At 44.4% G+C, this 22104-nt stretch overlaps 1 protein-coding gene across 1 annotated transcript in view; it reads left to right on the top strand.

Moving 5' to 3' along the window:
* Positions 1–22104, top strand: part of Mipep (mitochondrial intermediate peptidase) — a 136242-nt gene that overhangs the window by 35178 nt on the left and 78960 nt on the right. The window contains 5 exon segments of the mRNA XM_013349217.1: positions 11115–11268; positions 12652–12729; positions 14364–14568; positions 16022–16131; positions 19296–19311. Of these exon segments, the coding sequence (XP_013204671.1) occupies positions 11115–11268; positions 12652–12729; positions 14364–14568; positions 16022–16131; positions 19296–19311 (563 nt within the window).

The following is a 22104-nucleotide window of genomic DNA, read 5'->3' as shown; positions in this document are numbered from 1 at the left end:
CCCCGAGACACAGCGCTCTCTGAGGGCAGAGCTGCCTTCCCCGAGACACAGCGCTCTCTGAGGGCAGAGCTGCCTTCCCCGAGACACAGCGCTCTTTGAGGGCAGAGCTGCCTTCCCCGAGACACAGCGCTCTCTGAGGGCAGAGCTGCCTTCCTCGAGACGCAGCGCTCTCTGAGGGCAGAGCTGTAGTCTCAGTTGCAGTGTCTTAATCTGATCCTTGTGTGGCTTTGCCTGTCCTTAATTCTCTGGGCACTGCTGTCTCATAAATGTAATTGTTTCTTTATAACGCCATTAATAAGCACATTTATTTATTATTTGTTCACTTATTTGCATGTGTGTATATGGGGAAGGGCATACATCCAGACACATGGTGGTTAGAGGACTGCTCACTTGCAGGAGTCAGTTCTCTCCATTATGTGGGTCCTGGGGCTTGAACTCAGGATGTCAGACCTGGCAACAGGCACCTGCACTCACTGGGCCATCCTGCTGGCTTGCTGTCCTTACTTTAAAGCTCTGAGGAACACACGCACTGAGTTTTCAGGAACCACGAACTCTTTGTTAGCTCTTCAAGCCCATGTCAACACCAAATAAAATCATTTTATTTGTAATTGTAATTATACAATGAGAATTTGGGGAAGACAGTGCCATAATATTTTGAATGGCATTCAAAGAGTTTTTTACTTACATGTTTATTTATATTTATTTGAGTGTGTCTGTGCATATGCTATGTCACATGTGTGGGGCCCAGAGGACAACTTGAAGTCTTTTCTTGCCTTGTGATTGAACTCATGAGTGTTTTGACCTGCTAAACCATTTTGCCAACCCTAAGTGGCTCTTGTTTTAACCTGGTATATTTGTTTTGTTGTTTTATTGAAGCTAACTACAGGCTCATTTGCGTTACGTTAAAACTTTAGATGTGTTTGTGTTTCAGGGTTCTCATTTAGCTGCCTGAAGAAGACAAGCAGCCTGTTTGGAAGTAGGAGAATTAGCGTGTGTTAGGATTGCCCAGGGCTGATGTGGGGAGACAGCAGCCCACGAAAGACTGTGGCTGTTTGCTTTTTCAGTTAGGTTCTTCTGAGAAATTAGGTCTTTCAAGTTCGAAGAGATAGGAAAAATATCTGAAATTGTTTTATTTGAAATTAAAATTTATTTTTGAATAGGCAGTGCATTTATATGGTTTAAAGCATCAGAACAATGGTAAAAAGATGTTCAATAGGAAATGCTGGCCCATCCCTACCCTGACCCTCAGGGCCGTTTTCTGGCCGTTTCCTAGAGTTGTTTAATCTGCCCTGTCAGCACTTGGGTTTCGCTCTTCGTGCCTTGGCAGGCCTTGTCTCTTCCTGCTAGCAGCAAGCTCCTGTGACCTGGGTGTGTGCTGCTGCTTTGCATCAGGATGTCTTAGAGGGCAGTTTCCTATTATCTACTCGTGCTAAGCCTCAAAACTCTCACGAGTAGTCACATAATAAAAAAGTATGTTTTACATAAAATTACACAGAAGACAGTGGACTGTCACAGAAGGACTTCTGTTTAGTGTGTGAGATCTCATCTTTGTTGGTGGAGACAGAGTAGTTTAAAAGTTCTTAAAAATGAACCTTTATTACGAAATTACGAAAAGTTTCAAAATAAACATAAAATGAATAATGTAAGTAGCTTCCTGATGTTCACCTCTGGGGTCTAGTGATCATCAAGCTGTGCTGGGTTTTTTCTTCCGCCCCCTCTTGATTTCTGTGTTGCTGTTTTGTCCTTCCTTCCTACTACATTACCTAGATACCTTCTGGTCAGTCTCAGATTTTGTTTATATGCCCACATGCTCACATCTCTGAAGAACGGACGTCTTACGGACCTTCAGCATCATTACCTAGTGCTAATCTGTTATCTCTACCTAGTCCACCATATAGTGTTTCCTGATGGTGTGTGTTTTCACAAGACACTGAAACAGTCGGCTTCTCAGGAGGAGAGGTTGGGTTTTGCTCCAGTTTTGGAGGCTCCAGTATGTGGTCCATGGGCCTCTTTGATTTGGGGTCTGTAGCCGGGCAGTGCATCATAGTGGGGGGCACAGAGTGGAAGGGCTGTTCACTACACAGCAGTTGGGAGGTAGATAGAGTCTGGAGGGTGGGGTCCTGATGCTCTATTTAGAGACATACCCCCCATGAACTAGCTTCCTTCCATTGGGCCCCACTTTTTACAGATTCCACCATTTCCAGATAGCACTACTGTGGTCTAGGAGTCTTAAGCCTTCAACAATGGTGGCATTCAGGATCAACATGGTGACAGTACCTAATCTGTTTTTGCCTATTAGTTTGTTGAATTAGGATCCAGGCAAGGCCTGCATATTCTAGTGTCCTCACCTCCCCCCACCCTTTGTTTGCTTAGCTTATGCAGGAGTTTACATCACCCAGTAATGGTCTAAGGATGGACTGGACTGTTCTCGGGGACTTGGAAAAGTTCCTATGCAAATGCCACCCTGGCCATCACCTTTTATCATTTTCTCCCAAGGCTCTTGAGGACTGCTTCCTGCTTGTTGCCTTCTTCTGGCTGTCATCTATTGCTGCTGTTCCTTTGCTTTCTGGCCCCTGGCAGAGCTGGCCCGCAACTCAGCATCTTTTCCGCTGTCCTCTGAAGTAAAGAAGCAGGGTAGCAGATAGTCACAAGCAGAGGTCTCCTTGCTGTCACTGCCGGGTTCTGCCACTGTGTCATCTCCTTTGCTGGCAATGCCCTTTGTCCCTACACTCAGCTCTGCTGGCTCTCCTTCCTGCTGCTCGAGGATGGTGATAGAGTTAAACTTTCTTTGTCTGGTACTCATTTCTGTGGGTTTTGCCCTGTTGAGGGAAACTGCACCCAGCTAGCCGAAGCTGGGCCCCATTGGTGGCTTCTGAAGGCAGAGTGGGGCTAGATGGCCCTGGTGGCCCCTTAGAGCAGAGGAAGGGCTGGTCTTGTTCTTTTTCAGTTTTACGTGTTAACTGAGAAGCAAGCTGTCCTGGCATGACAGTTTCTCCACTGATCCTTCTGTAGTTAACCAGAGAAGATGGCAGCTGTTGGTGTGGGGTCTCCTGCTGTGGAGCTCCAAAGCCATCATCAGCTGTAACTGTCATCAGGCTTTGTCACTCCTGATGGCAAACACCCCCTTCCACACGCATGATAGCATTAACTATTGTTCCCTGGGCAGTGCTATGTTGTAAGCTGTACTTTCCAAGTGTGCATGTTCCTAGCACAAGTATCCTCGGGTGGGCCGCCTTTGTGGTTCTGAAGAGCGCCTCCGAGAGCCTGTGCTGCTAAAGCCTGCAGTGCCACCCTTGCTCTTCACTGAGTGCAGCAACGCAGAAGCCTTTGCTTCTCCAAGGTTTCAGCCCAGGTTCATGGACCACACTCTCAGTAAATTCAGTGCCAAGATTTTTGAAATACTCAAGTGCTCTGTCTTTCCTTTCACCCCTTTCTCTTCCCCCTCCCTTCCCTTGATTCATTTTTTAAATACTTAAATTATAATGAGGAACTTTCTGGTTGAATGTCTTCAGTGCTCATTTAGCCCTGCTGTCCCTGAGGGGTTTTGATATAATGCTAAGTTAGGTTGGTTTTGTTGTGGTGCTGGGATTCTACCCACATGCTTGGGCATGCTGTATGTAAACAGTACCAACTGAGCCACACCAACCTCAAATTCTGTTGTTCCTAATAAAGATGAAATTATATTTGTACTTTTGTACTGTGTTGGTTTGTTGCAGATTGAACCCCCTTATACAGTATCTGCAAAGCAAGCAGTCTTGCATCACAGACCTGTAGGGAGCCAGAGAAAGGGACAGCTCTTAGTTAATGGAACATTTCTGAACTTTGTTCTGGTGGGCCCCCATTTATCTGTGTCTTCTGCAGAGGAAGCAGGAGCCACACCAAGGGAACTTTTTGCAAAATCGATAGAAAACTGAAGGCTCTGGGATGGTGGTACATACCTGTGCCCTAGCTAAGCTGGGGAGCTGGGTAATGCGGTGAGAGACAGTGTTAGGGAGGTGGAAGGACAACAGGATGAAGGTGGGGGAGAGAGGGAGTGGAGGATGGGGGATGGGAGGGACTTTGCTAGAATTTACAGTGATGTCTGGTGTGTCACAACCAGAATCTCAGCATGATGAGATATTATTGTTTGCATTGGCCATGGCTCTGGTATACTCGAAGGGTGCAGGGTCGTGTGTTGTACCCCTGATGAGTGTCTGTGGTAGAGAAGATTTCTCCATGGATTATATATGGGAATTAAGGAAGTTGTGGATAGAGGCATTGTAGGTATGTGTTAACAGGCAAGCCTTGACCAGTGATGCCCCATAAAGGCAGGCACAATGGTCATATGCAGAGCCTGGCCTGACCGACCATGGGCCTAGTATCCTCAGCGTAGGGAGACCAGTGACATACAATAGTCAGCACATCACACTGTAGTACCAGTGTGAATGGTGTTCTTTTGGCTACCACTTAGCCTGTATAAAGGGCCTCTCAGATCCTCGTAGTACTATGGATAACGTGAAGCTTTCTGTAGGTGCTGCATTCTGGCTCACTGTCCTTTGGTATGAGTCCCAGAGTGAGGGGAGGAGGTAGCTGAGCGAGGTCAAGGGCATCTGATGTTCTGACCTCTTGCGCTGTACCCCACCTTGCTTCCCTTCTCCCTCTCCAGCCTTTGAGCTCCTTCACCAGGAGCCTCCTTCTGGGCTGCTCTTGGTGGCTCTCTCTGATCGCCATCACTCCTCTCTGGGCCTAAGGGTGGAATTAGCAGCAGCCACCATGTTTGCACCAGGGCTCTTTTCCTCTGGCCCTGTGCCCCATTGCCCATGGTCTGATCATTGGGGCTACAGCCTCACTTTCTGGGACACAGCCCATGAATGTTTACTATTAGTAATATGTAATACAGTTTATGATGCAGGTTCTTTAACCACGCTGCATTTCTTCTTAGAGTTGGCAAGCTCTGAGGAGGAGAGGGAAGCACTGGGTTTCCCATTGCTTTCTTTCCTGTGGCAGTGATCATGGTGGCAGTGTGCTGGTCCCCACCCACCCCCCCCTTACTTACATTGGAGCCTGGGAAGTGTTTCCCATTTTCCTGATGTGAAAGTCAAGACCCCAGAAGCCCAAAGTACAGAACCAGAAGGATCCCATGTTCCAATTTCAAGCGTAGGGCTTGTGGTGGTTTGAATGACAATGGCCCCCATAATCTTCATATATTTGAACCATTTGTCCCTAGTTAGTGAAATTATTTAGGAAGGATTAGTAGGTTTGGCCTTGTTGGAGGAGGTGTGTCAATGGGGGTGGCCTTTGAAATTTCAAAGCCCGCTCCAGGTCCGGTCTCACTCTGCAGATAAGCTGTAAACTCTCCTCTATTGCCTGCATTCCATGCCTGCCTGCTGGCTGCCATGCTCCCCGCCATGATGGTCATGGACTCACTCTCTGAAACTGTAAGCAAGCACCCAATTAAATGCTTTCTTCTCTAAGTTGCCTTGGTCATGGTGTTGCGTCTCAGCAGTAGAACTGTAACTAAGACAGGCCTCTTCTTTCTGTTGTCACCAGCTTCTTTGGGCCTTTGTTTCCTCAGGTGTAATTCTTGTCCCATCTGCACCATGAGATTAGGTAAGGAATAAGAGAGGTGCCCTATAGATGGAGAGCACCGTGGTGGGGTGTGGTAACGTCAGACCACTGCAGATCCAGTTTCTCCAGTGGTGAGTCTTTCTTTTGGCCAATCTTCCTGCGTACCTTCTGTGATATCCCTCTTGTAAGCTCCTCCCTCAGGTCCTGGAGAGCTTGTGGTCCTCTCCCATTTCTGTCCTGGCAAACTTCTCCCCAGCAGGAGTCTGTGCTGGAGGCCTGTTCTCTCTAATCTTGGTGGTCTTGTAGAGTTCTGTCAATCTCCCAGCTAAGACTTTCATGTTTTCAGGGTGAGCTGTTATATGGCAGACCTACAGGAGAAAATATCCATAATTCTGTTTGCCTGAAGAGTCCTTTGTTCTCCCTTTTGATGGATAACTTTATTCAATGTAGAATTCTTGGTTAGTGGTTTTTTTTCCCCCTGTTGACATTTTTAGTATTTCAACCCACATTTTCTAACTACATGGTTTCTGAGTAGTCCATGTAATTCTTATCCTTGTTTCTCGGTAGAAAAGATGATCCCCCCCTCCCGTTTTTAAAAGCAAGGTTTGCCTTTGATTTTCTCTGGTTAAATATGCTATAGTAATTAAATGTGGTCGGGAAAGGCCTACCTGTTGATGTTCTCTGCTCTTTTCTGTTTTTCCATTTTGGTACCTGGTGTTTTTTGTTTGCTATTTTATTTAGGTTTTTATTGTTTTTGAGATATCTCATGGTGTAGTCCATGATGCCCTGGAACTTAAGTCTTCTCGCCCCAGCCTTGCAGGGAGGGGTGCCGACACATGCTATTGGCTAGTGTTTTTTCATTTGGGAACTTGTCAGCCATTGTGTCAAACATTTTCTTCTATTGTTCTCATTATTTATACTTCACAACTTTGTAGTTATCCTGCAAATCTTAGATAGTTTTATCTATTTTTCATTCTTTTCTTTCTTCGTATTTCTGTTTTATTTTCCCCCAAAGTCAGAGTCTCACTGTATAGCCCAGGCTTGCCTCCCACAGCTTGTGTTCCCTATGCCTCTGCTTCCAGAATGCAGCTTTATGCTCTGGCGTTTCTGATTTAAATGCTTCTGTTGGCATTGCTTCTAGCTCCGTGATTCTTTGCTCAACAATTCTAAGTCTGTGAGCCCTTTCGAGGCGTTCGTCATTTCTGTCACTGTGTTTTTAGTCTCCTCCATATCCTTTTGATCTGAAGTTCCTTCCTTCTGCATACGTTAACCATCTGTTCTGGTGACGTTCTCTACTTTTTCCTTTAGAGACCTTAGGATGTTAATTATAATTGTTTCATAGCCCTGTCTGTTCACATCCACATCCCTGCTGTGTCTGAGACAGGCTCTAGGATTGCTTTGTCTCCTCTTACTGCTGTTGCAGATAAATAATAACAAATTGAAAAGACTAGTGAAAACGAGGCAGTTTTTAACATTCCATCCTGCAGAAAGGGAACTAGCATAGAAAAATGTGTGATGTGATGATGGTTTTTAAAGTGGCCCTCCATACAGGAAATCCCTAACTTCTTTGTAAGCCAGAATTTGTCTCCTCTCCAGATTGCTCATCTTACTCAGGACAAAAATGCCATATCTGATGAATAATTTAGGGTTTAAGACTGCCCATTTTCTGACGGGGGCTCAGTCACGTGGCAGACTGCCTGCGACTCTCTTGCTCTGAGAGATCTGAGACAAGCAGGCCCAGCCACCAGCAAGGGCATGCTTATCTCACGACTCTGCTGAACTCCAAGCAGGCCTCATACTGCAAATGGATCATGACACTCTGTCTCTCTCCTACAGAAACCACCAGGCATTTAGCCTGTAAAGAGAAAAATGCCATTTGGCTAACACGTCAGCAGGTCCAGCTCAGGATTGGGCGCTCCATGCTTTGGGCCCTGGTGAGGGCATTAAGTACAGCAGCTGAGCTTGAAGTCTGTGAGTGGCTTGAGTCCTTGGATGACCTCCACAACGTCTCCCAGCCTCTCCCTTCCTGGAAGATGAGTCTGGAGATTGTATTTCTACATCATTTCTACCCCTCAGCTCCCTGCTCTTTGCTTGTGTTTTGATTAAGCAGTTTCTTTTGAGGGCAGGCCACAGTAAGAGCAGAATGTCCTAGCATTTCAGGATTCCTTTTCTTCTCCCACTACTGGCAGGAGGCATTTTTCTCCATGTTAACTTTGTGAACTGCAAGGCACATGGAAGTAAACACGCAAGTGTGGGGTACTGTACAAGACTAGGGAGTTATGGCTCACTACCTGCCTCTCCTGTTTTGGGGAAGCCATTTGCTATGTAACCCGGGCGCCCATTTGTTCAGCTCCCGCTGTTAGCTGTGGTGGTGGCCTTGGGCTCCTCGAGTGTCTGACCAGAAGCCTGGCACTTCCTTCCTTCTCACCAGGTATTTCTTCTCCTGGTCTCATGGTGTTCCTCTCTAAGCAGTGGTGGCTCTGTCTGTGCTGTCTCCTTCCACCCCTTCTCTCTGCAAGTCCTGGGAGCTGCCCTTGATCAGATGGTGATCACTTGGCCGTGGCCTCTGCGGGCCTCCTCCCACAGCTGCAGCAATACCTCCTTGTTGGTCCTGAAGGTCTCAGGTTTCACGACTGCTTTAAAGGTGTGCCTTTGAATTGTACGGTTCCTTCCTCCTCCCACAGTCTTTCTTCTCTGGTATCCAGGGCAAACTCGCCTTTTCCTCTGTGCACGGTTGTGTGAGTCCTAGGCAGTCTGGCTCTCAGTTCTTCCCACTGCCTCACTCACAGTCCTGCCTCCTCTGCATCTCACAGCAGAGCAGAGTAACATGTCTTTCCCAGCCCATATGTCCCCTAGCACTTCAGCCCCTCATCAGCTGGCCACCTGAAGCTCCGGAGGAGCCCTCTCTGCTCTTCCTGCTCTCTTACAACCTGTTTCTCACATTGTCCAGCCTGCGCCATTCCAGGCCTCATCTCTGACTGCAGTCCCTGAGACGGAACGTGCAGTGTTGTAACTTCTGTTTACACGTATTCGTTCTTATTTCAATTCACAGACAACTTCTTTGAGCTTTTGGTGTGATGGAATAATAACAGCACATGCATATGGTTTATAGATGCTTTGCAGTGAGGCTGAGTCCCCAAGTCACTTTACTGATGGAGTCCAGCAGTTCACAGAGCACAGCCTGCAGAATGCATGCCTACTTCCTCAGCATTCTCTCTCCACCCTCCCCTCCTCACTCCATGTTATCTTCATACCCTTTTCTGTTTCTCTCTGCATTATGAATGGTGCATGTTGAGCCACATCATGTCGTCATATTCCGGTCATGCTGCTGCTTCCGCTCATTCCCGAGTGTGAATTCCTCCCTGGTTCTCCCTGTACTCTACAAGCAGATCCCCTTCTCACCCTGTGGACTGCTTGTCCATCATTTGTCCCCACGTCTGTTGAGCACCAGCTCTAAACTTGCTGCTGCAGATTCGGCACATGCTGTTGTAGCTCCTCATTCCTGCTCCGACCTTGTGGGCAGCAGCCTTGTGTGAGGACTCCTCTGAGTATCACTCTGAGCACCCAGATCTGCTTTCCTGGACGATAGATCAGAAACCATGTTGTGTGTTTGGATTTCATTACCAAATCTGTTTGGTGCAATTTACATTTACTCTTGTGTCCAGATATTTATTCTATGTAGCATTAATTTTTATTTTATATAAAATTATATAGTTAGATATATACACATGTTTATATTTTATATAGAATATATAGTTAGAGTGAGAAAGTAGAAATGTAATGAGCATCTATATTTTTTTCCTCAAGTTATTATTTTTGACTGTGGCTATAAATTTTGGCCTGATATGATGATTCAGAAATAAACATTTGAATGATGTATTTGCATCTGCTTGGTTATGTTGGAATACATAGAGCATATAAAATATTATTTGGGGATGAAAGTAACTGTGCTTACCAGTTATGCTATCTATAAGATGTGTATAGTCACAGAATATATGCATTTTAATATGGTATCTCTGGCATTTTTTCCATAAACAAATATTTTTCCATTTGTGAACTTTAAAATGATTTAGCATGCTTTAAACTTTATTTAGTTTTTGTTCAATATTTTTGTATACAACTCATCCTTTTTAAATGATGTATTTTATAAAGTGAGGTCCTTATGATTGACACTGTTCACATTTTGCCTATAAGTATGTATTAAAGAATGTGTGTGTGGCTGCGTCACTGAGACTAAATAATAACGTCATTGAAAGCTTAAAAATAGAAGAGGTCAAGATTAAGGAATGATGGGCCAGTGAGATGGCTCAGCAGGTAATGCTGCCCCAAAGCCCCCAGTGGGAGGAAAGAACCAACTCCTAAAGTTGTCCTTTGACCTCTGCTGGCATGCTGCGGCACGTGGCATACTCTCTTTTGTGTTCTCTCTCTCTCTTCTCCTCCCTCCTTTTCTCCCTACATAACAACCAAACATACCCTAATAAAACATACTCACAGACTCTAATAAAAAATACACTTAGTACAGGGACTACATCTACCCTGATTACTATAGTACTATTGATGCTAGAAATAGAAAATGCTCATCTTTCTAGAGAAAAGGGAGTTGAGTAGCGCTCAAATGATAGAAATATAGTGGCCCCTTGGTGTCACGGGGGGGAGGGGTGACTTCATGGCTCCTTGTGGATGTGCAAATCCAGTAGTAGAATGGCCTCCTGCTTGCATGGGCCCTGGCACGGCCTCCCAGAGAATTCACCTGTCTCCTTACACTACCTGGTTCAGTGGTCATTATCCTTAGTTGTCCGTAGGATAAGGAGAAAAAAAAAATTAACAAAAAATAGTCCATACATGTAGGAAATGAGTGACATTGTGAGTGAATGTGTCTTGTTTGACATGGCCCTGTCAGGGACCAGTTCCTCAGCCCTATGAGAGCTGCAAAGGGTTCCCCAGGTTAGGCTCAAAGGGATGTCGGCAGTGTGTGCAGAAACGTCCACCATAGCTTTTTCCCTCAGGATATTTATGGCCTAGAGACTGTGCCTACCAAGACTAGCTAAGTCTGTCTCCTCGTTCTGCTGTATTCGGTAACCCTACCTCCTTGTTTATCTGTATGTAATAACCCATCTCCTTGTTCAGCTGTATGCAATAACCCTGCCTTCCTGCTCAACTGTATAGAATACACACGTTGAGCTTTTGAAGTGCTATGGATTCTCCATCAGAGAGCCCAGGCTACCCAATCCCAGCTTTTTTGAATGTATGTTCTTTCTTCATTTCCTCATTGCCCTAGTCAGGCAGGGTTCTAGGATCCAAGCCTTGCAAGGATGGGGCTCACACAAGTTCTAAAACCCAGTTCATACATCTGACACATCCTCTACTCCCTGCCCACCCACGTGTTTTCCGCTGCAGTTGTTTGAGTTGCTGGGTGCAGGACTACAGACTACAGACTGCCAACTGTACCCTCTTTCTGTGAATTATTTTTTTGCCACTCTGGTCTTAAGTATAAATGAACAGTTAACTGAATATACCTTCTGGAAGTAAATTGAAGAAACACTGTTGACCTCTCTTCCTTCTCTTAGGTATAATATTGAGCCCAGTTTATATTGCCCATTTTTCTCCCTTGGAGCTTGCATGGAAGGCCTGAACATCTTATTTAACAAACTGTTGGGCATCACCTTGTATGCAGAGCAGCCTGCAAAAGGAGAGGTGTGGTGTGATGATGTCCGGAAATTGGTAAGCTTCCCTGGCTGTGTCAGTGAGTCCCAGCAGTTTCTCCTCTGAGGAAATTGTATTCTGACAGAGCGCCCAGCTCATTTCTCTTTCATAAAAAGTTCAAGCATCACTTCTGATTTAGGACCTCGCATGAAGGACCTGAACGTAGAACAGCCAGGTTTGTTCTCTCAAACAGGTGTTCTTAGGAAACCGGGTAAACCGCTGATTTTCCTTCACGTGCTTCGACCCAGTCATGAACTCTACTTGTCAACAGTTCGCTATTCCTGACTGTATAAAGTCAACGCCTGTCCCTTTGTAGTTCGCACATGCATTGTTCCCCTTCTTGTCGGTCTCTTTCACGGGTTTGCAGTGGTCTTTACATCAGACATTAATTTGATCCCGTGTCTGATTTATTTGACTTTGGTGACAACTTCAAGCCTGACGTTTTGCTTTTCTCCTATTAAGACCCACTTTACTTGGGGTGTGAATACTTAAAATTTTTCTTCAGGAGGTTTTGTGGCTTTCTTGTCCCCGTATTAATTTATCCCATAGGTTTCATGGGGCAGTGACATTTATCTCTTGCTTGCATGATGGCTATGCTTTCTTCACTGTGTGCCCAGTCATGTCAGCTGCCTTGCTGCCCCTTGGCTATGTTGGTATGAAGCAGTTCAAGCTAGGAGAACTCTATCTCTGTTGTTACCCACAAAAGATCCTGTCATGTTACTAACTTCCTAGACGGCACAGGTTAGGGAAAAGTCAGCATGTAGTAGAAGGAAAAGCCAGTAACAGGCTAGAGGATAGATGCAGGTGGTGCCTGGGGTAGCATCAGGTCCATGGTGTTCATTGTCATCTCCTGGGTGCCTTGAATCACTGTGGGCACCCAGGAGATGCTCTCTAGGTGCTTGCCACACGAGTGGTGAATGAATATACTTGCTTGAAAATTTAGAACAATGAATTGGAGCTCACTCTCGTAGAATCACTAAGTTCAGAAAAACAGACAAGATGGAGCCGAGTGTGCATAGGGAACAGAGTTGTGTCCAAACACTTGTATCAATTGCATAAGATAGGGAAGGAAAAGAATTCGCCACTAACATTGTCAAGCCAGCCTTTCGGGTTGTTTTGAGAACAGCCCTCTGTGCAGAGCTGTGGCTGCTGCAGTTGATACAGAGGAGGGGCACATGGGACATGGGGCCCCAAGGAAGATGTGTTCTCCTGAACACATCATTCTCAAGTCAAATGATTCAGAGCTGGGGCAAAATAGGTGAAGAACTTGAGCAAGTTGGGATGTAAAATGTAATTAAAATAATCATGGCTGACTATGAGTATTTAATATACAGGGCCTTGTGTTCTATTTTGGGATTTTTTGTGAGATCATTGACCATTGAATTTGAACTTGTATTCTAGGCTGTTGTTCATGAATCTGAAGGGTTGCTGGGGTACATTTACTGTGATTTTTTCCAGCGAGCAAACAAGCCGCATCAGGTAAGCCTTCCTTTTACAAGCTGCCTTGTCTAAAAGTGGCCAGCAGTTTATCAATATGAATGTGAACTTTATATGTCATTTGTATAATATCTGAAGGCACTAAAGAGTTACTAAATATGTAAATGTGAAAATAGGATAGAATTTGACAGTAAAAAAGGTCATGAGGAGAACTGCATGGACTCATGTGCTGTTTGAATCTGGAATGTGATATTAACTAAACTAATAATTAGGATTGGTGACTTTTTACAAGCTCTTAATTTTGAAAACCAGCACATAAACACTTTGTATATTCACACCTTTTAATGTTCACCCCAGCCTTCTGAACTGGGCTTTAACACTAAGGGAAACTAAGGCCAGTGAAGTTTTGCACTTGCCCAGGACACAATTCGTAGGTCTTCACCCTAAAATTCTGTCTGGAGCCCCAGCTCTCAGCCCCGCTCTCAGACAGACAGTTGTCCTACTTAGCGCTGTCAACCTGACACAGCCTAGAGAGTCTCAGTTGAGTAATTGTCTTTACCAGGTTCATCTGTGGACATGTCTGGGCGGGATTGTCTTGAATGCTAACTGGTATAGAAGAGCTCAGCCTCTGTGGTTGGTACCATCCCTAGCCAGGTGGTCTTGGGCTGTATAAGAAAGCATGAGCGAGTAAGCTAGCAGGCAGTGTTACTGCATGGTCTTTCTGCTTCAGTTCCTGTCCTGACCTCCCTCAGTGACAGACCTGAAAGTGTAAGCTTGTTTTCCCCCAGCTGCTGGGCCCACGGAAGCTGTTGTGCTGCCAGTTAGTTCACGGTGTGGGAAGCACACAGCTTGCTTCTCTTCATTCACTGTGCGCTAGATTTCCCCACAGGTCACCTTCAGCATTTTCATGCAACTCGTTGGGAAATACCATGACTTTAGGCTACCAATTACAATAACAACAACTAAAAAAACAAACAGAAAAATGATAGCTGTCATTTAGTAGTGATCCACAGTTTCCAAAGCGTTTGAACAGAAGTGAGCCTGGGAGGTGGCTCATACTGGGATTTGACAGGTAGCACTCCACATTCTGTAGATCAGGTTTATGGTGATTTGTTTAGGAATGAACGAGAGGACCAGAGGACAAGTCAACAGTCTCTGTGTCCCAGCTTTCCCGCTTTCTTGAGTGGGTGGCCTCTGACAATCAGTTGGGTTCAGACCCAAGCGGCAACATATCCAGCAAGTGTGTTTGGATGCAGAATTTGACATTTCAGTTGTCTGTCCCCATGTCCTTGTGAAGGAGTGACAGTATGTCTGCTCCAGACTTCTGGCTACCCAGGAGTAGGGATGGCAGACTGAAAGACTTTCTGTTACTTGCCTGACGCATAGCAGGGCCATCATCGCTTCTTCCCACCCACTGTTAACATTTCTGTGTGGGTCTCAGCTCCTCAGTGCCTGTACCCAGCACTGGACATGTCAGGGCGATGCATGCTTTTGGAGTTAGCTGAGTGAATTGAGTTAGTAGCTTAAAGATTAAGGTTTTAGAAAAAAATAAATATATAGGATAAAAATTGAGTAAGTTATAAGTTTGAACTCACACATTTCTGTAGAGTTTTATATCTAGGCTTGTTCTTTAGAGTGTCCAACACCTTTGTCTCTGCTTGTTTGCCTTCTCAAAGGACTGCCACTTCACCATTCGAGGGGGCAGATTAAAGGAAGATGGAAGCTATCAGCTCCCAGTCGTCGTTCTGATGCTGAATCTTCCTCATTCCTCCAGGGACTCTCCCACCTTATTAACTCCTGGGATGATGGAGAATCTCTTCCATGAGATGGGACATGCCATGCATTCAATGCTTGGACGAACTCGGTACCAGCATGTCACTGGTGAGGAAGGCTTGTTCCGGGAGTCTGTGGTGATTTCTAGTGTCTGGCCATTGCTTCCTGAGTCTTTTATCTCAGATGACTTTCTAGGTCCTTTCCTGCTGCTCTCTCGACGAGAGGAAGACTCAGTTGTCAGTCTTGAACTTTTGCACGTATATATTCTATGATGTCCCAGGGAACGTACACTTGTGTGTGTGTAAGATTAGGACGTGTCATCTCAGTCGCTGGCACAGCTACAAGTGAAAATTCCTTTTCATTTATAAAACTCCATGGATTTTGTTACGAAACAAAATAAATTATTTCTTAAAAGTATCTTTTGGGCTGGAGAGATGGCTCAGCGGTTAAGAGCATTGCCTGCTCTTCCAAAGGTCCTGAGTTCAATTCCCAGCAACCACATGGTGGCTCACAACCATCTGTAATGAGGTCTGGTGCCCTCTTCTGGCCTGCAAGCATACACACAGACAGAATATTGTATACATAATAAATAATAAATAAATATTTTTTTAAAAAAAGTATCTTTTACCTGTGCTACTACTGTGCAATATTTTAATTATGCTTCATGAACTTTAATGATGCCTGATGACATTGAGGATTTTATTCTTAGCTTTCTTGTCTCTTAAATTTTTTGTTTTATTTTGTTTTAAATTTTTTGGAGACAAAGTCTCTAGTAACCTAGGCAGGCCTTGAACTCACTGTATAACTCAGACTGGACTTGAACTCCTCATCTTCTTGCCTCCACCTCCCAGTTACTGGGAACATAGGTGTGCACTACCACACCTGGCTCCACTTCATCTGTAGTCTCCAGCACCCTACTGTCAGTGGTCAGCATTTGATCACCCAGTGAGGTGTTGGCATTCCTTGCTTATTAACAGTCTGAACACACAGAACTTGGGCAAAGAAAAGATGTTTGAAAAGAGTGTGCGTGGGTTGACTGGAACAATACGGTGTCACCAAGAGGGTCTTAGGGGATTTGTTTCCTTAAGGAACTTTGAATTTAAAATATTGATTTTTCTTTCCAAGGATTGACTTTGTAACAAAGCAGGAAGTAGCTTAAATAAAGCCCTTTGAAAACATGGAGGCTAAAAGCATTTGGTAATGGAATTCATTGAATTAAATACAAATGCCTTAATTGTTGTAAGAGGGTTTTAATTTGTATTTCATGTCAAGCTAGTATAGCAGAAGACAAGCTATGTGCAGAGGGTGTGAGCTCTTGCTTTGTAAGATATTTTGGCAGCTGTGCAAATACTTTGTTTTACTTTTTATATAAAGAAAAAATATAGGATTATAATAAACTTTTCTGCAAATATGTACAAATATATTATAGAAGTAAAATTGATTCAGTAAATTAAAAGCTTATCATAGTTCATCAGAAGTACAAATAGAAGTTTAAAAACGGCACATAATATGAAAGACAAACATGTTGATTTAACTCCTATTTTTCTTCTCCCCATTTTAGGGACCAGGTGCCCGACGGACTTTGCGGAAGTCCCGTCTATCCTAATGGAGTACTTTTCAAATGACTACCGGGTAGTCAGCCAGTTTGCCAGGCATTATCAGACGGGGCAGGTAGGAACCACTAATACGGGCTAATCCTTCTTAATCCAGAAATTCAGAATTGAAAACTGAACACTTACACAGTTACAAGTAGACAGTCACAGACCTGAAATCAGGCAGCAGGTCATAGTCAAAACCCAACACACAAAACAAAATGCCTCCTAAAGTGGTCTCCCTGTATATTTGTAAGGTAACACTTCTCTTCATCCGCGGTCCTGTTAAGAGTTGGGTTCTATTCCTAAACTGTGTTAGCTGTGTATGTGCAAACACCATCAACCTGAAAAAGCTCAGAATCTGAACTAGCAGGTCTGGTTACAGGCATTTTGGATAAGTGGTTCTGCTACTGTGTTGTGCGCTGGGGTGCCATGATTGGCTTTTATGGTCTCCTGCATAATGTTGAACATTTTGTGCTTCTTCCCTTTGTTTTCTCAGGCACCACCCCTCAAACTGTCAAATCTTATTCCCAGCACACAGTCATACACAGAAAACTAGCTACCCTTTATCTGCTGCCAGGTCATCTGCTCTTGTTCCCATCTACAAGGAAAGCCCCATGTCCCTACTTTGCCCTGCTGTTTACTGCTTGGACATTCAAGCTTGTCTCACTGCAGAGAGCTTTGCTTCTGGACATTTGTGTCTTTGCTTGAATTGTTTTCTTAGCAACTTTATTATCTGAATGCTATGAAATCTGAAAATTCCTTAATTCAAGTGTGTGTGTGTGTGTGTGTGTGTGTGTGTGTGTGTGTGTGTGATGCATTGCAATTTTAAACAACTTCCAAGTTAACAGGAGAGTTCCCACGAGTATGACTGATGGTATGTCGCCCTTGAATGACCCACATGTGTTTTTGTTGTTGTTGTGCTGTGGTGCTGGGGATCTAGCCCATAGCCTTGCACATGCTAGCCACATGATCTGCCATTGAGCGACATCCCTACCCACTGTCCCATGCACACTGGAAAACACATTCTTGTCCTCTGAGCATTTCCCATCATAATGTGCCCTGCTTCACATTGCTCTTTGCATCTCTTGGCCCCAGACTTTTGCCTAGTCCTGGGGTGGGAGAGAGTGAAAGGAATTAATCGAGTTAGGAGGAAACGAAGGGCGGATCCCACCTTTGTTTTCATCTTCTTCTGACTATCTCCAGATGTGGATGTGACTTGATTGTCTTTTGAGGGCTTGATTCTATTTTCATCAACTCTTGAAGAGCAGATGTGTTTCTAGGTAGCTAATCTGAATGAGTCTTCATTATAATCTAGTATAGTTATTAAAATGCCAAAATTAAAGGTGCTGTTGCGGAGAGTTGTTTGGGGATTATGTAAGCATAGTCAGTGGTGTGGCAGCACATACTCCTGCGAATAGTGAGGCCGTCGATAGCTGCATGCTGGGGTTTGAGTGTGCTAGGAATTTAGTAATTGCTTTCTTCATGAGGTCTATGGAGTAGATCACGTGCTGCCTACCCAGGACAGCAGACAGCAGGGAAAAGCCCGCTCAGACTGCAAGGCTCAGACTGCCTAAGGGTTCAGGGCATGACTAGAAGAGGGTAGTGAATACCAGAGGTCATGGAGAAGGGTGTAGGAAGGAGGCTCTGCACCAGCTCTCACTAGCCCTGTCTGTTCTGTTAAGGGCAGGCTAAGGATGTGAGCCTCAGCCAGAAAGTTCCGACTGAGTTTATGCTTCGTGCCAGTCTCCACGTGGGTCCCACAGTTACAGGTACAAGTCAGGCAGTATCCAAGCCTCTTGACTTCAGTTCCTGAGGCCAAGACAAGATGAGCTGTTTTGGCTAGAAAGAACCCCCCCCCCCCCAAAGGCCTGAAAGTCCTCACAAGAGCTTGTGGAAGACTTGGGGTTGCAGGTAGCAGGAATGGGGGAAAGGCCTGTGGCGAAGGACTTGGGTAAGCAGGAGGAACCTAATGAGGGAGGAAGTGAGGAGAGTCTTCACGGGGGAATGACATCAACAAATGATTACTTTCCGGAAGTGTCCCTGGCATCAAGAAGTGACAGGTAGGGATGATGGTCTGGAGTCTAAGGGAACAGTTGACTACGTGAGCTGAACAGAGTTCTGAGGAGCAGGCTGGGAGCATTGCATATCTGAGGGCATTTTGTATGAGCTGCTCTGTGAGCAGGCTCAGCTCATCTTTCCACCTCTGGCCTGCCTGCGCTTGTCTGGAAGCTGCTTCTGTGTGTACACTCTTCTCCACACACACCTCGGTCCAGTGTAGTGTACACCGGACTTTGCTGCTCCCATTCCTAGGCGCCTACTGCTCTTGGCCACTGACTTACACACAGCTCCGCCCCACTTGCTGGCTTTCTCAGACGCTACCTTTAAACTGTGGCCTCAATCAGCCCTTAGCTGTGAGGGCTGGAAGGTCTCTAGGTGGGTGATAAGGGTGATCCTGACCACTGCTTTCCAGCTTAGGGATGGCAGTGTGGTGTGGGGCAGTCTTGTGGGATTTCCTAGAAGCACAGGCCCCCAGAGGCCTGGAAAGCCTCACAAGTAGAGAATTTAAGGTAGCAGGGATGGCCAGAGAATAGGGCAGGAGAGGCAGAGAAGAACTAGTCGGGGAAACTCCGTTAGATAGTGGAGTCAAAGGTGGGCATTCCATGTCAGAGGACTCCATACGGCTGAAGTTTAAAGAGAAGTTGTCAGGTTCTTATTTGGATGTATTAGTGTGTGACATTGTTGCCTGGAAGGCATTAACAATACCTTCCAGTATTACCAATACCTTAAAATCTAGAAGTTAAAAGGGCCCTTCCAGTTTGTGGGACCAATGACAAAGTGATGTCTGGAGGAAGGGAAATTAGTAGTCACCAGTGGAGGGAAAACAGAAGGTGTAATTCAGCGACGCAGGACTGAGAACAAGGGTCCCCAGGTAGCTCAAAAGGACATGAAACTTTCAGAGTCACGGTGGTTTTGTGGTTTTGTTTTTTGTTGCTTTTCTTGGCATGTGCCTGCATGTGTGAAGTCTTGGGTCCAAATTCATCATTGGCACTAATGTCAGTTTCAAACAGGCAGAGGATTGGAGAGGGCCCAGAGCCACTGCATAGCAGGTGGGGGAATATTCAACAAAGGGAGGGGGGGGTCCCTCAAGAAGAAGAGCCTTTTCAGCACTTAGGAGGGAGAGTAACAGGTATTGGGAGTTCAAGACCAGCCTGGAGACCCTATCTCAGAAAAACGAAAAAGCCCCTTGAAGAAGATAGTTGTAAAAAAACAGCAGTAGGCCCTGAATGCACTCCAAGGTAGACACGCTTCAGGGAAGCATTAAGCTGCTTTGGATTAATTTCACACTCAGACTCAGAAGTCATGTCCAGTGCCCTTCAGGACTTGCCGACACAGTCTAAGGAATTTAAAGTAATTTTGTGATTTCATGGAGAATACAAAGCATGCCCACAGGCAAGAGACATATAAATCAATGCTCTTAGATCCTCAGAGGGCTCGCCTCTTCTTGTTCTAATTAAGATACCCTGTGGCTGATCCTCCTTTTATTTTAAGGGCAGTTCTAGCCGTAAGAATACAGAGTTAATTACTAAATCCAACTCTTTATAAATAAATGACAGAGGAGCTCAGGACAGTGTCTTCATGTTTAATATCCTGTCCCCAGTTGCTTTCAGGGAAGGATCTATCCTCCTTCTATGAGGCATATTCTAGAAAGTTTGCAGAGTCCACGGTAATCTTTCAGGAATTCACTGACATTGGCTAGATGGGAGTGCAGCCAGTGAATTCCTTAAGCTGGAAGAATTAGACGTTGGCTTTTGTGATTCATAGGTGCTGTGCACAGATCAGGTGACAAACACTGGAGGCGTTCATTTGACAGTGTCCCCACAAATTCATCACCTCTTGGATCACATTTTGAGGACCTGTGGCACTGAATGTCCCTCTCCTCTCTGCTTATTGATTCCAGCCTTTGGTCCTTTACGTATATTGTGTGTAAGTATTGAATCATGCTTCTGGGGGCATGCTCTTTATCCTCAGTAAACCTTTCTAATAGGCAACATCCTTTTCCTCTGAAGCGGCTGTCCTTTGTTTTTTACTCATCTGTATTTAATGGCAGATGTGTCTCCCTACCCCCAAATCCATCATAAAATCACAAGCAGTCTTCATAATTACTGGGTTCTTAGACTCATGAAGATAGTCTTAGCTTCTACATCCAATATTAAAAATATTAAGCATTTCTGGACTTGATTCCTGACCTCTGACCTGCTCCCAAAATACCTCCCTAGGAAGTGAGGTGTGCCCAGAGTTTTCCTTTCTTTCTCTACCGATTCCTAAATGGTAGGATCACTTTGTATCATCTTAGGGATTGTAATCTTTTCATATCAGACTTTAGGTAAAATTTTAAAATTGAGCCCAAGGGTAGTGGTTAGGGTTAGGGTTTCCTTTGTTCCAAGATTCTTTCCCCATCCCACTTTTTCAGAGTAGATTTTTTTTTAAGCCCAGGACTCTGACTGAATTGAAGTAGCCAAGTTCCTAGGTAGACCAGATAGCTGCTGTACACTCTGTGTGCAACAGTAATCCCCCATTTCCAAGTTTTTAGTTTGTAGATTGTATTATCATTGACATTCAAACTGCCTTGTTGGGAGCAGGGTGGTTTCCCTTCCTCCAGTGACCTGTCACCTAAGGGACAGTCAATGCACTGTGCTGTCTTACCTGTAAGTTGTCCTGATAGGATTTCCACTCACTCTCTGCTGCTCTAGCTTTATAATAAAGCTCAGTGTCATATGACCAGTTCTCCTCAATTTGTTCCTCAAAAATTTTGTCTGTTCCTTGACCCTTGTGTGTTTTCTAGAGATTGTGAAATCAAGTTAGTTTTTTTAAGTATAAGAATTCAGTATTTGTGTGTCTGCACCAGCATATTTGTGTATATGGTGTATCTGTGCCATATACTAGTGTCAGGATTGAGTCTTCAAATTTATGACTGGCATAGCTTTTCATTTATCAGGTCTCCTAGGAGTATTGGAATAAAGTTTTAGTGTTTTCTTCCTAAGGCCTTAGCCAACTCTTGCCAGACTTAGTTCTAAAATCTTCAGCTTTCATACTTCTGTAACCTTCAGCAACCTTATGAAAGCTTAACTGGTTCTAATAACCTGCCTGTTGACTTTGAAAGGCCTCTGTGGTAGTTTGAATGTAATTGGCCCTCATAATCTCATAGGGAGTGACACTTTTAGGAGGTGTGGCTTTGTTGGAGTGAGTATGGCCTTATTGGAGGAAGTGTGTAACTGTTGGGGGCGGGCTTTGAGATTTCCTATGCTCAAGATACTGTAGCCTAGTGTATCAGTCAACTTTCTGTTGCCTGCAAGATGGAAAACTCTCAGCTAGTACTCAAGCACCACGTTTGACTGCATACCACCATGCTCCCCACCATGGTGATAATGGACTAAATCTCTATGTAAACTAGCCACCCTGAATTAATGTTTTCTTATAAGAGTTGCATGGTCATGGTGTCTCTTCACAGCAGTAGAAACCCTAACTAAGCAGCCTCTTCATCAGTTACTTCTACTGAGACTGTGTTTTGTTTTCTTTTTGATCCACATATCTCTTGTTTCTTTTTCTTGCCTCATTGCATTTTTTTGAGTAGAAGCTGCATATGAATATGACTTGCCTTGATCCTGATTGATGTTTTTGTTTGCTTGTTTTTGTTCATCCTGGTTTTTAAAGGAATGTCCCTACTGTTTTATCATGAAGGAAGGCACTTATTATTGGTTTGGTAGAGATCCAGAAAAAGTAAATTCCTTCCTATTTTTAGCTTACAAAGTTTTGCTTTTTATTATTTTTTTAACCATTAATGATTGCCATATTCTACCAGATTTTACCCCCACGTCTTGAGGAATTCAATAGTGATTATAAGTATTAGGAACTAGCAGTAAGGCCCTTTTAAATTCTAGTATTAAGCAGCTTTGGTACTGAATTTATATATATATATATATGTATATATGTATATATGTATATACATATATATGTATGTATGTATATATGTATATACATACATATATAT

Source organism: Microtus ochrogaster, chromosome 17 (genome assembly GCF_000317375.1).
Source record: "Microtus ochrogaster isolate Prairie Vole_2 chromosome 17, MicOch1.0, whole genome shotgun sequence".
Lineage (NCBI taxonomy): Eukaryota > Metazoa > Chordata > Mammalia > Rodentia > Cricetidae > Microtus > Microtus ochrogaster.
The sequence above is the reverse complement of the archived record's forward strand: the minus strand, read 5'-3'. Positions and strand labels throughout refer to the sequence as shown.